We start from the raw sequence: 14,011 nt of genomic DNA on the forward strand, positions 1-14,011 counted from the left end.
ATGAGGAAGATTTTTTTTTACTGTGCGGGTGACCACGCACCGGAACGGCTGCCCAGAGACGGTGTGGAGTGTCCCTCACCACAGATACTCCAGAACGATGGGGACGCAATCCTCCAGGACGACCCTGTTTGCGCAGGTAGGTTGGACAAGATGACCCACTGCGGCCCCGTTTCAACCTGACCATTCTGTGATTTTCTGATCCCTCGGTGACTCACGGAGTATGAGCCCACCCACGGTCAGGAAATCACAGCGGTGGCGGCTCAGTCGCGGCAGCGGCCCAGTTACGGAGCCGCAGGGCCGCCCCCGTGCCCACACGCCCACACGCCGGCACCTCCGCCCTCAGCGCTCCCGCCCCCGGTCCCCGCCCGGCGCGGGGAGGAGCGGCAGGAGCGGCCGGGCCGGGCCGTGCCGCGCCTGCGCCGCAGGGCCGGGGAAGCGCGGGCACGCTGTGCGCAGCTGCCGCCGCTGCGTGGGGCCGCAGATGGAGCCTGCCCCCGGCGCCGCAGGTAGGGGCGGCCGACGGGCGGGCGGGAAAGAGGGAGGGAAGAAGGGAGGACGGCGGGGCGGCGGAGCGCCCCCCAGACATACCCACTTCACCCCCGCCCTCCTCTCCCCGACCGCCGCTCGCCTCGCCAGGCTTCCTGTGGGAAACCCCCGTCGCTTTCCGCTGGCCCTTCACACCCAGCGGAGAGGGCGGTGGCGTGGGCTGCGGCGCACCGCGGGTGGGTGCTGCGAAGGGCCACCCAGGGGGGCTCCGGCCCGGCCTCCGCGGTGTTCCCGGCGGGCTGGGACGTTCCTGGTGCCCTCAGCGGGCTCCCGGCGCCGCCTCCCTGCTTCCTTCCTTGCCGCTCTGCCGCCGCCGCCGTGACCTCCAGCGGCGGGACGCGGGGCGAAGGCAGCTCCGGGGCGTCCCGCGGGTGCCTGCTGTAGCCTCTCTGGCTGTGTAACCAACGTAAAGGCAAAGCACCAAGATTATGCTGTCCTCGGCTTCGTGCTGCCGACGTCTTGTCCGGATGGCTATAGACACGTGTCCTCAGGAGTGAATGTAAGCCCGTGGCCTTTATACCCATGCAGTGTTCACTCGCTGTGCCCGCAGTTCCCGAGTCAGGCGCCTTCGGCTTGGTGTGTTAAAAGGCCATTCCCTTCAGCTAATGCAAGGTGTTGAGTCTCCCGTAGGTGCTGGTGACCTGCAGTGGTCCTGGCTGTGTGCCTCGGTCCCTGCCGCCTGTGGCTGCTTCTCCAAAAGCCGAAGGATGCTGGCCGAGGCCAGGCTCTCAGTTTCTCATGGAAACCTAAACCTCAGTTTCTGATGGAAACCTGGAAAAGGCCTGGAGACCAGACCCAAGGCCTGGGTCTCCAGGCCTTGCAAACAAGGCGTTCATAGAGTAGTCAAGTTCTGGGTTTATTGATGGTATCCTCTACGCATTGATCTCTTACTCATTCAAGAAAACATTATAAATCTTAGCATGTTATTTCAAGTGGTGGATGTTCATCTACAGTGTAATTTCACTTCCCAGTTGTCCTGTGGAAAAAGCCTAGTTATTACATTAGTTAATTCACAGATTCACAGAATAGGCTGAGCTGTAAGGAACCCGCAAGGATCATTGAGTTTGACTCTCTAGTAAATGGTCCATAATGGGATCAGACCCACAACCTTGGTGTTGTTAGCAGCATGCTGTAACCAACTGAGCCAATCCCAGCAATTCAACCTGTTGTGATTTCAGTGCAGAACAAAAGGCATGGCGCCAAACACTGAAGTCACTGGCATTCTGCTTCCATATTTATGTATGTAATGACATTATCTGTTCCTCCGAAACTATACTGTGGTTCTATGTTAGCTGCTAAGGGTGTACCTGCTGTGTGGCACCAATACTGAGATTCATCTGAGCAGTGACATTGCTTACTAACACCTCTCTAAATCTGCTACCTTGTTATCCACTATCTTTTGCTGCCCTCCCCCGCTCCCCATCAGTTTCTGGCTTATACAGTTCTGTTGAAAACCTCAGAATGAACTAAACGTGGAGATGTCTAAGTGAGGTAGTAGAGGAACTGGAACAATTGCTGCAAGAGGTGTGAGCTGCCCTGTTCATGTTAGCAAGGTGTTAACCCAAATACCCTGGTGTGGCAGGTTTTAATGTCATCGTTGTTAACTCCTTCTTGGCTCAAATATGAGAAAAAGAGGGAGGATCACAGTTCTGTAAATTGTTACCATGACTGATAATTCATTTTATGGTCACAAAAGACACAAGTATTCTCATGGCTTTGAAAGGCAGTAGGGAGTGAATATCAAGGAGTTCTCTTGAAACTCAGGTTGTAGAACCTGTGAATTATGTTGTGATTTGTATGGGAGGAGTTTTTTGATAGCCATAGTTTGGGAAGAAACTGTGGTTGTGTCATTAGGTAATTATTTCCAATAAATAAATTGGCTGTAAACATGTTCACAAGATTTTATGTTCATAAAATCACAGATTATCCTGAGTTGGAATAGACCCACAAGGATCCTCAAGTCCAATTTCTGGCCCTGACTTCCCCAAGACTTCCCAAAGAATCAGACCATGTGCTTGAGTGTGTTGTCCAAACGCTTCTTGAACTCTCTCATGCTTGGTGTTCTCTCATGAGAACTTCCTTGGAGAGCCTGTTCAAGTGCCCAGCCACCATCTGGGTGAAAAATCTTTTCCTAATATCCAGCTTAAAAAACCTCCTGTAACTCAGCTTAAAGCTTCTGCTTTTCCCCTTGTGAGAAAGCTGTACTCTGCAGTGAGGTCTCCCTTCAGTCTCCAGGCTGAACAAACAAGTGACCTCAGCTGCTCCTTGAGTGCCTCTAGGCCATTCCTCTCCTCTAGGCCCCTCACCAGCTTTATAGCTCTCCTAAAGTTTTATATTCTTTTTGTATTGTGGAGCCCAAAACACACAGGACTCGAGGTGAGGCTGCCTCAGTGCAGAGCAGAGCAGGACAATCCCCTCCCTTGCCTGGCTGGTGATGCTGTCCCTGATGTCCCCAGGACAGGGCTGGCCCTCCACTGCCAGGGCACTGCTGACTCTCATTCCACCTCCAGGTCCCTTTCTGCAGTGCTGCTCTCCAGATGCTTTTCCCCCAGTCTGTCTGTACATCTGGAATTGCTCCGTCCCAGGTGCTAAGCTGTGTTAAACTTCACATGGTTGGTGATTGTTCAGCCCTTAATTTGTATAGGTCTTCCTAGAGGGCCTCTCTGCCTTTGAGGGAGTCAACAGCTTCTCCCAGTTTAGGAAAATGTTACACCATTTTGTTTTGTCCTTCTCCAAAATCGATGTGCTGTAGTCCAGCACTGAATTTGATTTTTGTATGCAACACTTCCAAAGCTATGTAGGGTGCAGTTTTTAGTGGTAGAGGCCATGGGTTATGAGAAAGTTCATTTTATTTTTACTGTGCACTTGGTTATAGCTGTCATTTTCAGGTGGTGATGTTTGGATCCCTACTTGAACATTCACAGATGCATAAAGTGGTGTCATGGACGATAGCTGACGATAGCTGAGATTTTGGTACCTATTCTTGACATAGGGCTTAAAAACAGAGGGTCTGAAGACTGTTTTGATATTTTTCCTAAGCTACTTAACATGTCTATTTCTTCATGTCAGGTGGAAGTGTAGGTTGCTAAATAAAATGGTTTTATCAGTGGACAGAAACAATTTGGCTTGCAGAAAGGATGTGACTTATTTCAAATTGGCAAGGGCAGTAAGACTAGAGCCAGAAGAATACACTGAAAAGAATTATAGCTAAGAATTAAATTATAGCTTCAAAAGACAGAAAGGATAAAATAATGAGGGATAAAGCACTGTTGAATTTAAAGGGAAAAATGTAGAAGTAAAAGGAAAAGTTGTTTTTCAGCTCTTCTTTTTCAACTTTAATTAAACTTCTTTTAGATAAGTTTTGTGACTAATAACATAAGTTACCAGAATAACATCTGCAATCCTTGTGTTAATGTAACTGACACGTTTTTAGCCTTGTCACCTCATGCTCTGAAACTTGAGAACACTGGTATGTTTTAATCATATCCCTGATGTTAGTTTCCAAGATGTTCATTCATTTATGTTGTATGTACTGATTGTTCATTTACTACAGAGGTACAAAAGTCAAAGGTAGGCATTGTTTTTCAATTGTCTCTTAATCCTTACTTCCAGTTAAATAATTTTTTTTTAAATTGCAGGAAGAATGTTATTCGGTCCTATTATTCATAAGCCTTGCTCTTCATTTGTGTGTGATGTTCTTTATTTGGAATGAAAGGTGTAAATTTTATCTTGAAAGGAGTGGCTGAAGAGCTAAATATTCAAACTCTCAAGGAGTTTGGGCAGATTTGTTTCTATAATGAAACTTTTATTTGTGATTTGCATTGTTTTTCATTCCATCTTGTCACATGCTTCTGAAAATTATGTAGTGCTGGAGCAGCTGATTAATAGTATTGAGCATGGTGGCAAATCTTAGGTGGTTAATGTCTCCTCTTGTGATAACTGGGGGATTTGTTGTTTGTTAGATTTTCCTGCATCCCTTCCTTGTCCATATTGAGTGCTTTGTTCTTTCTATATTGGATTTACCTCTTACTCATCTCTTGTTTCTGCTGCAAGTTCTTGCACAGTTCCTTATGTCACTGCTTAGCTCTATTTTATGTGATCTGTTTGGTTTATACAATTCAGATAGTTTGTGGGTTTTTAGGACCTTTCTCTGTTTCTTACTCCAAGTGGAAGTGAGCAATAAGTTCTTGGACACCATTCACTGTTAGTTAGAAAGGGCATAGAAAAAATAGGGATTTTACACTTGGGACTGATTTCACACAAGAGCTGCTCAAATGTGTGGGCTTGACTTTTTAAAAAGTGTGCCACCCTATCCTATATGTAGGATTTGAATTGTGTCTGTGCTGTTAGTATATTTTAGCATCTCAGAAAACCCCCTGGAATGTGTATTTGGTTGCTGAAATCCTGCTGCATGGTGTTTTGTTTAAGTGACAGAAAGTTGTGTTGAGGATTTTGTGTCAGTTACCAAGTGAAGCTTTACAATAGTGGAATTAGGGCTGGCTCTGCTACTTTAATCCTTGGTCAGCCCACAGCCCTAGCTGTGTTTTCTGCATTTTGCTGGAATTCTTACCTATTTCCAGATGGGATTTGAGGTGGGCTGAGGTGTTCCCTTTATAGGTAGCTCACAACTTAAGTTTTCCTAACTGGCAAGTCTGTCATACTTGAACAATGGTACAGGCTATGTGTTAATGAAGCTGCATTATTTCCAGTAGTAAATATTAAGTCCTAATCTGTAATTAATTTTCAGGCCCTGTAACTGGATTTGCTGTGTGATCAGCAGTATAAAAATATCTCCTTGTGTTGGCTTGGCTTTAGTTATTACTCACTAGATGTATGAGCATTTGCAATCTGCATGTAATTAACAAGAAAGTGTGCTTTTTCAGGTCTGCTTTTCCTTTTCTTTCTAGGCATTACAGACTTGCTGTAATACAGCCATTGTTCACTTTTAGCAAACAGCATTCTCGTAATCCAGTACTGCCATATTGCAGGAACATGAGCCCAAAAGCAAAATGTAAGATAACAAATTCAGCCAGTGAAAAAGGTGAAAATTGACTTTGAGGTGATGATAGAATGGTGAGAAGTTAAAGCTTTGGAAATTTTCCCTGGTGTTGTCATCCCTGTACTCCATCTTAATTTAAAATGTTGTCAGTATTAAAAAGATCTCAAAATCTGAAACTTTTAAAATACAATTAAATTTATTCATATACATTTAAAGAAGAATAAAAAAGGATACTGCGTAGAAAAGCTGCATTGATAAGTTTCTTTTGCCTTTAAATTAGGGTTTCAGAGTATCACAGATCTAGTTTCACTTGGATTATAACACTTCTGTCATTTCATATTGTCCTTCTGTATTTTAAAACCTCTGTAGAAGCTCGCTGCTTAAGGCTCTAGTTTGTATGCAAACACTGATGTGCAAATGAAATTACCAAACTCTGTAGCATTTCACATATGTATAAAGGTGTTTCTTTGGTCCTGGTCCATCATCCATCAGTTCACACTGGATGTCTTTGATAAAATTCTTAATCTTTAACAGGATTCTGTAGGGTTTTTTTAGGGCTCAGGTTTACAAAGCAGGATGCTGAAATGATTCTGTAGCTTTGACCCCTTGAATTCCTTGTCGGTAAAGGCACAGAAGCCCTCCCAAAGGCTACAGGATTGGATACTTAAAGGATTAATTGATACATCAAATACAATTGTAGGAAAAGACCCTAAGATTTTAGAAAGATAAGTTGTTTTTCTCTCCCATGACTTTAATGGGTCTATCTCTAAATGAATTTGTTCCCATGTGTGACTTGGTGTTTTCAAACAGAGGTTTTGAGTAGTTGATGCAGTCAGATTCAATTATAGAGACTTGTTGGAGAAGTTTTTATGATGCACATAGGCATAAATGATTCACATGAATTAACCTAAGAATGGTAATTTTTATTTAATACAAGGGGAATAAGCTAGGCAGAATAATGGAGATAAAAATTTTGAGTTGAATGTGTTCTTTTCCTAGAGGAGTACTAAGCTCTAATCATATTTGCTTACTCAAAACACTGCTATAGGTGCACTAAACTAGATCTGATTATTTTTTGTAAAAAAAAATATAATGTCTAGAACCAATAGTCTGATGAAAGGAGTGTTTTACTTTTCCAGTGTATTTTTATAATTATCTCATAGGCAAGTGTTCTAAAGCAAAACTTTGTAAAGAAATGGAGTATTTACCTCACAGAAACAATTTTTACCGAGTGACATGAAGAATAAGTGAATCCTCTAAAGTAATGCAATTTTGCAACTTTGTTATAAACTTGTTATTCATTCTCCAAACCATCTCAAGTATTGAGCAAACTATAGATCTGCATGTGGAAGAAATGACAGAATGGCTGTTAAATTCAAGTTTTAGTAGACTTGTCACAGATTAAAACAAGACCTTCCCTTCCAGGAAAACAGCTTCTTTGTAGTGGAGATTTTCTTTAAATGTGATGTAGGTTAAAGAATGGTAATTCTGCATCTCCTTGGTTTTCTTCCCTTTTCACTTTAGTAACTGCTATTTCTAGTACTGAAGTTCTTATTGATACTTTTTTTGAGTTTTATTTTTTAGCTTAAAAAAGAAGAGCATCTTAGAAATCTGTCTACTCACTACTGTTCACCTTTGATGGCAACTGGTAGGAAAAACTATTAGGATGTAATAAAAAAGAAAATCCCATTTATGGTTCCACATTTCTCAATCTCCCAAAATAATGAAAGTGATTGCTTTTCAAATTTATATTGTGTTGTATTTTAACTTGGATTTGTGAACCTTGACTGAACTTTCTAAAGCATTTTTTCTAGTAAGGAACATACCTGATGCTTAAAAGTTAATCGAACTGGAATTCCAAGAAAAGCATGAGGTAGTAAAATTGCTAATTAAAATGATGTAAAGTTACTAAAACTTTCTCTGTTCTTCATACATACTGTGATTCTTAATGAAAAAGCAATAGTATTTAAAGTATTAGTTTTGAACACTTTTTGAACATGGCTAAATAAAAAAATCAAGAAAATCCAAATTATAGGTCGTATAACTAGAAATGCACATTTCAAAGACTGTTACTGGAATTGCTTGACTCAGTTCCCTTTGGATGGAGAAAGTGTGAGGTTCTTTAAGTAGCTGGGTAGAGCAGATTTCACCTTTTCTGAGTAATCTGTGTCCCTGCTACCTGAAGTCGTGAAAGAGGTGAGAGCAGAGCTGTTAACTACCAGCAGGATGAGTAAAGGGTGAGCAAATCAGTTACTAGCTGTGTTGAATGGAGTGGGGAGATTACATGACTTCTCGCAGGACACTCTTCTAAGAAAGCTTTTGTCTTGGTATCCTCTTCTTGTAATAGTGTTCTAATTAATATGAGAAGCTGCTAGAGGCCCTTTTGTTGTTAGGACTGTAATGCAGCTTTGTATTTCATTCTCCTCTCCCCTTTAAAGGTCTGCTGCCTGCAGCACAGCTCTACACCGTGCTTGAGGTGTTCTCAAGGCCATCCTGGGTCCTTTGGTCAGAGACTAGAAAGTCAGCAAAGTATTTGTCATCTGTTTTGCCAGCTTCCATACAGAGTGAATTTGGTGTGTTCTAGTGGTTGGGATGTTCTTGTTCTTCTTTATGTATATTAGTTTCTTGGGGTTTGGTCATTTTTAGAAAAATACCGAAACTATTAAAATGACCAGCTGTGGTCCTTGGCCTTCCATGGCAATAAAGAGCTTTTGCAGCTGAGGGTTTTGATCAACTACAGAAGGCTATTACTGCAACTGTAATCTTGACCCCTACATATTGTATTCAATGAGAACCATGAACACTTAGATTTGCCAAACCCCACAGATTTCATAAATGTTTCTTAGTGATTTAGTGAATAGGGATATCTCCTAGTTAAGTAATATCTCTCTTTAATTCTTTACACTGGGCTGAGGTTTTATGGAAAACAATTTCTCTTTCACAAAGGTATTCCCTTTTCTGTAGCTTTCTCTCCTTGTCTTTTCTTTTTAGGCAAAGTTGTAACTTCTTTAACTGTTCTTTATTTTCTCTTCTGTTCTTTGTCCCCAAGAGGAGCATTCTGGAATCTGCTGATCAGTCTTTAGGAAACATTCAATAGTTCTATCACACAGATTCCTTGTTTGTAGATTTACATTTTCTAGGAGCTAGTAACTTAGCTGGAAGCCTGCCTTTGGTTTTAATTCTGGCTAACTTTTGTGTATATTTTTACAAAATACTTATTTTTAGCATTAGTAGTATTTAGTCTTTGTTTTGTAACCTTTACTTGATTAGCTGTGTTCATCCATCTGTCCCTTGTAATGTTTGATAGTGCTTGGAAGTTTCATCAGAAGGTAAGGTAAGGGTAAACTGTCAGAGTATTCAATTGATCTAACAAAAATGCCCAGGTTTGGGCTGGCAGAGGAAGAAGAAAAAGCTGCTGCTAGCATTTGTCTGGGGTGATGTGGTGGTTCACTTTGTGGCCAAAGGCCGTGATCTCCTCAAACAGCCTCCCCAGAAGACCAGGAAAAGTGTGTGGAGGATGTGAGTGATACCAAAAGTATCAACTTTCAAATGCAGAAGGCAAACTGTAGGAAAATACATTTCTTGCTTGTCTGGGAATAATATTTTCATGATGATATAAAGCAGGAGTAAGACTGTTGAAATGCAGATTCTGTAGGGACTAGTTCACAGGTGTCTGGTATTAGAGTAAGAAGTAGCTTTCTTAGTGCAGAATAGTGAACTTTAAAAAGGGGGAAAAAGCTCTTATTCTGGAAACTGTAATATAGTTGAAAAAAGGCAAAAGAAGTTGATGGTTTTACATCATGGTTGTGTCCTATTTTTTTATGAAGTCTTGCTTCTGAGTTTTTTGGTTTTTTTTTTCCTGTGAAAGTTGTTGCCATATATGTTACTGCAGAGATGAATAGCTTGAATTGATGGTGATCTTGCAGGTGCTTGTTCATCAGTATCAGAAGTGCAGGTACTTTGCTTGTGAACACATTTGCTTTATCTGGTATCTGCTATTTTTAATATTTGCACCTTATTTTTCTTAAATATTTTGTGTAAATCCTAGGGATACTGACTTCAGTAAAGTGTTTTAAGATTGTTGAAGGAAAATCACTGTAATTGTAAAGCAATGGATAGTTGAGAATCGAGGAAGAATATTTAAGATGTCCAAGTAGAAACTCACAAGTAAGTACAGTCCTGTTAAACTGAACATCTGCATTTTGGTTATTTGGAGAGGTAGTTGTACCCAGAGCCTGAAACTTAGACAGTATAAGATAATGAAAGTTCTTTGGACTTTTCATATAGTCACTTAGTCTGTAGGTTTAACTTAGGTTTAACACCATCATTTTTACCGTGCGCTGTTAAGTACTATATATTTTCTAATTAAAAATACAAAAGCAAAATCCTGTAAATACAAACATTTTTTAAAATTAAAAAAACCCATTGAAACTGATACTTCATAACAGAGATTCTTCTAAAAGCTGTAGATGAGTTTATAAATAATGTTTACTGTAGTTTCCTTTATACTGTTGTATAATTACTTTTGAATTACTCCTGTAGCTCTCTTCTCATTCTGCCTACTGGATGCTGCCCAGTGTCCTGATGTGCCCTCTCCTTCCTGCATTTTCAGCATTTGTAGACTTGACAACATGGGACTAAAAAGAAGGAATTTGCCTGGAGCACAGTTCTGTCATGGTTCTGGTTGTGCTGGTGTGAACGCCAGTAGAGCCTCTCCTTGCTATCAGTCTTACGCCTCTTTCTTTTGAATAATCAAACAGAAGATTGGGTGTTTCACCTAAGAGAAAACCCAACAATCTTTTTGGACTGTTCTGGGCTATCAGGGAAGTCTTCTCTTTTTACTTTTCTTTTTCTTTGCTTGCTTGCTTGTTTGTTTTTCCCCAGCTGGCCCTGTGTCCCGTTTCCTTTAGTTGCATTCCTACCCACTTCTCCTCTCTGTCAGTAGAGGGATAGCTGGTCCTTGCACTGGAGGCCTGTGCTTTGGCATTGTGAAAATCGTGGATGCTTCTGGCCAGCTTTGCCAGCAGGGGAAACCCAGCTGCTCCTCCCAGGCCCTGAAGACTTCTCTCCTCTCTGCTACATTTCCATCTATGCTGTGGTATAAAAGTTAAACCTGTGCAGAGCCAAGGGTTGGACTTGGTGATTCTTGTGGGTCCCTTCCACCTCAGGATATTCTATGATGCTAATTATGGGAAGCGGATAAGTGGATTTAATTACTCCAAAGTGTGAATCAGCTGAGAAGCACCTTTTTACATGTATTTGAGTTAGTTTTCTGTTTTGACTTGCTCACTCACTGCGAGGTTAGGTGCTTAAAAATGATGATGTGATGCGGGTGAGTGAGGGCAATGTGGCACTGGTAAAACTTCCCTTTTGGTGACAGCAGGCAACCCACTTAATTCACTCTATCTGCATTTGTATTTGTGTACTCCAAGCACCTGGATAGCCAAGTTGGGTTTAGAAAAAGTGTGGGAAGCAGAAATTAAGGCTGTAATCTGAGCCAGTAGTACTCATGATACTTCAGTCTTTCTTCTTGTCCTCATCTCACTGAATTCCCTCTTATGGATGGCTTTGGAATTATACAGTGAACAGGATCAGGGAATTCACCTAGTTGAAAAATAACCTAACAGGAAATTAATTTAAAGGAAATTAACTTCCCCTTTCATTCACCAAAGGGCTGCTGAGCCTGACTGTGTGGGCAGAGGGAAAAGAGATCATAGGGATGGGGAGAGGGCAGGAAGGCTGCAGTGCCAGCTTGCTTTGACTGGAGTGAGTGGGGGCACGTAGTGTGGTGGTGCCAGTTCCTGCCATGTCATTCCACTGAACTGATTTGCCCTGTTTGCAAAATGTGCTTGGAAGTTTTCTGACAGCTTTGTCTTGTCTCTAGCCTATGTACTGTACCAAGTGTTTGGTACACTGATGCTCTGCAGAAAGTTAACATGAAGGATATTTGTAACATTGTATCTGTAAAATAATATATTTGTAGAAATCTGACATTTGTAGTATTTTAATATGAAAATCCGTGCATGGAAGCAAATCTAAGTCTGAGCTATTTGCTTTTAGTGTTTCTGTTGTATGTACAGAATAAAGGGGTTTTTTCCTGATGTGGAAATGCTAAGAAGGATATTTTTGAGGAGAAATGTCTTTAGTGTATATTGCTCGTTGTAATCCTCTGTTGTTGCTAGATTCCACTAGTAATATCACATACAGTACTGTGTAGTCTCACAATGTAATGTCTTAGCATTAGTAAACTTTAAAAGATGATGACTTAAGAACGACAGATGTTGGTTTCGTTGTTTTTTGTAGAGAGGTAACAAAAAATGCTCTGAAAAATAGTGTTTGAAAGCTGATGGTAACTTAAAACCTGCTTCTTTCCTTAGTTTCAATACATTGCACTTTCACTTTTTCTTAATTTCATCTCCTTTTTAATGAGTAATTTTATATTGAAATGATTGTCACCAAAAATAACTCTGACAGTAGAATTTCCATAGTGTGAGCATCCCAAGTGATGCTCTTCTGAAATGTGTTATCAGCTTCAAAAGATGAATAAAAAGTGTGTTTCAAGATGAAAACCATGTATTTGGTATAAGTGCATTGGACTATACAGTGTCTTCTAAAGGGTTTTAAACTCAGAAACTGAGAAATAAAAAACTATTTTTGATGAATTCTCATCCCTTTGTTTTGAAGAAAGTGGATTTGGAAAAGCAGTATTGTTTTTTTTAATGGCCTGCGTTGTTTATTCTAAATCACTAGCTGTACTCAAGAGAATTCTGGAGACAGCTGAGAGCGAACTACAACTTTACTTCTAAGTATAGAAATCAGGCAGCAGCACTTCTCTTTTTGAGTTGGATTTCTGAATGAAAAAGCTCCTAGATCCTCCCCTGAAGAGACTTCATTTTCTTCTGAAGAACCAGAGTCTTCCACATAGCCATACAAATTCTAGCTTGTGCTCTAGTGTGTGCTGTTTTTCTCAGCTTTGTGTTAGTGAATGAAAGAGTGCATACAGATCATGGCCATAAAAAAATATTAGTATAATAAAAAGAAATAAAAGTATTTAATTGCTGTGCTGTCTGTATACAGATTTTTTATTCAATAAGGCAGAAATACAAATGTGCTGCCAGAATTTGCTCCTTTATTTTTGGTTCACAGTGCATATTAAACAGAGTAGAAATATTCAGGATAATGCTCATATTTGTATCTGAGCAAATTTTGGACTTTCCATCCTTTTGGTCTATATAGTCTTTTCATGGTATTTTCTGCTGCTGTTTGTGACGGTTTTAGTATACTCCTGTATGTTACATAAACAATGTTGTGTTATTTCTTTAGATTGACTCTTTCTGATGTATGGATAACAATTTTTTTTTCAAAATTATCTTTTTTTTCACTCTTGCAGAAAATTCTAAGCTGAGACATGTAGAAAAAGATGTTTTGATTCCACAAATAATGAGGGATCGAGCCAAGGAGCTGTGTTCAGATAAGGTGCAAGGTAAGAGTCAAATATTCATTAGGAGATCAGATGTACTCACTTTTGTGCCCTGAATATAATCCTTGTTTTTGAAATCATGTAGTCAGAGAATTAATATGTGTGATCTCCATCTTTATCAGCTCACTGTGAAACCAGTATTGAAGCATATAAATCTGCTGTGTTGGCTTTGGCTGCTTGGTAAAAAATTTTGGACTATTTTCCAAAATTTTTTACTCTCAGGGGCTGTCGAATTTAGTATGATTAATACAAAATTTTTTCACTTCTCAGTTTGGTGATGACAGAGCAGCACAAGAGTTATTGTGTTTCTGTATGAATATTCAATACTTAAATAAATTCGCCTGCCTCATGCAAACCTTCAGTTAAGGCTTCTCTCATTATAACAAATTTGTTTAAATATTCCCAACTTACTGCATCCTTTCCTTGCCCCAGCATTGAAATGATCCATGCACATAAACACACACATGTTACTAGACAGATGTTGAAATAGAGTGATGCAGTGCACTGCCTCTTTCATTTTCTTGTGAAGAGCACTGGACTCTTTAAATTAATAACTCTTCAATAACTCCTTAAAGTGGTGTCACCCCCTCTGCTGAGGGCTGCTTACACACAGGTAAACCAAGAATGCTGCTATGAGAGGGATGTAAGAATGGATGAAAAGCCACTGAATTATTCTGTACAAGTGTCGGCTTTCAGTAGAGAGCATTTGCATTCGATCATCCAGATCTGAGCTCTTTAAACTTCTTTTGTTCATGCACTCCAGCAGTAAAAATTTTCTGACTGCACATTCCCAATATGGGTATATTCATTTATAAATTATGTAAATGTATCACTGTACTGTATGTTATATACATTATAAAACATAAAAATAGAAGTTTAAAAAGGATGAGATAAAGGTGAAATAAACAGTACTTTAAAATATTTTAAATATTTATCAATCTAAAAAGATTACTGCTAATAACAGTACTTTTTATTGAGATCTATAT

The 14,011-nt window shown here is 40.2% G+C and overlaps 1 protein-coding gene across 1 annotated transcript in view; it reads left to right on the plus strand.

Annotated features, from left to right (window-relative positions):
• Window positions 1–414: 414 nt before the first annotated feature.
• CMC1 (C-X9-C motif containing 1) overlaps window positions 415–14,011 on the plus strand; it is a 42,045-nt gene continuing 28,448 nt past the window's right edge. The window contains exons 1-2 of the mRNA XM_054274261.1: window positions 415–506; window positions 12,936–13,028. Coding sequence (XP_054130236.1) covers window positions 482–506; window positions 12,936–13,028 — 118 coding nt within the window. The 5' untranslated portion in view covers window positions 415–481. The remainder of the gene's footprint in view (window positions 507–12,935; window positions 13,029–14,011) is intronic.

Source organism: Melozone crissalis, unplaced genomic scaffold (assembly GCF_028551555.1).
Source record: "Melozone crissalis strain CALT ecotype California unplaced genomic scaffold, PUWL_Pcris_2 ptg000016l_1, whole genome shotgun sequence".
NCBI lineage: Eukaryota > Metazoa > Chordata > Aves > Passeriformes > Passerellidae > Melozone > Melozone crissalis.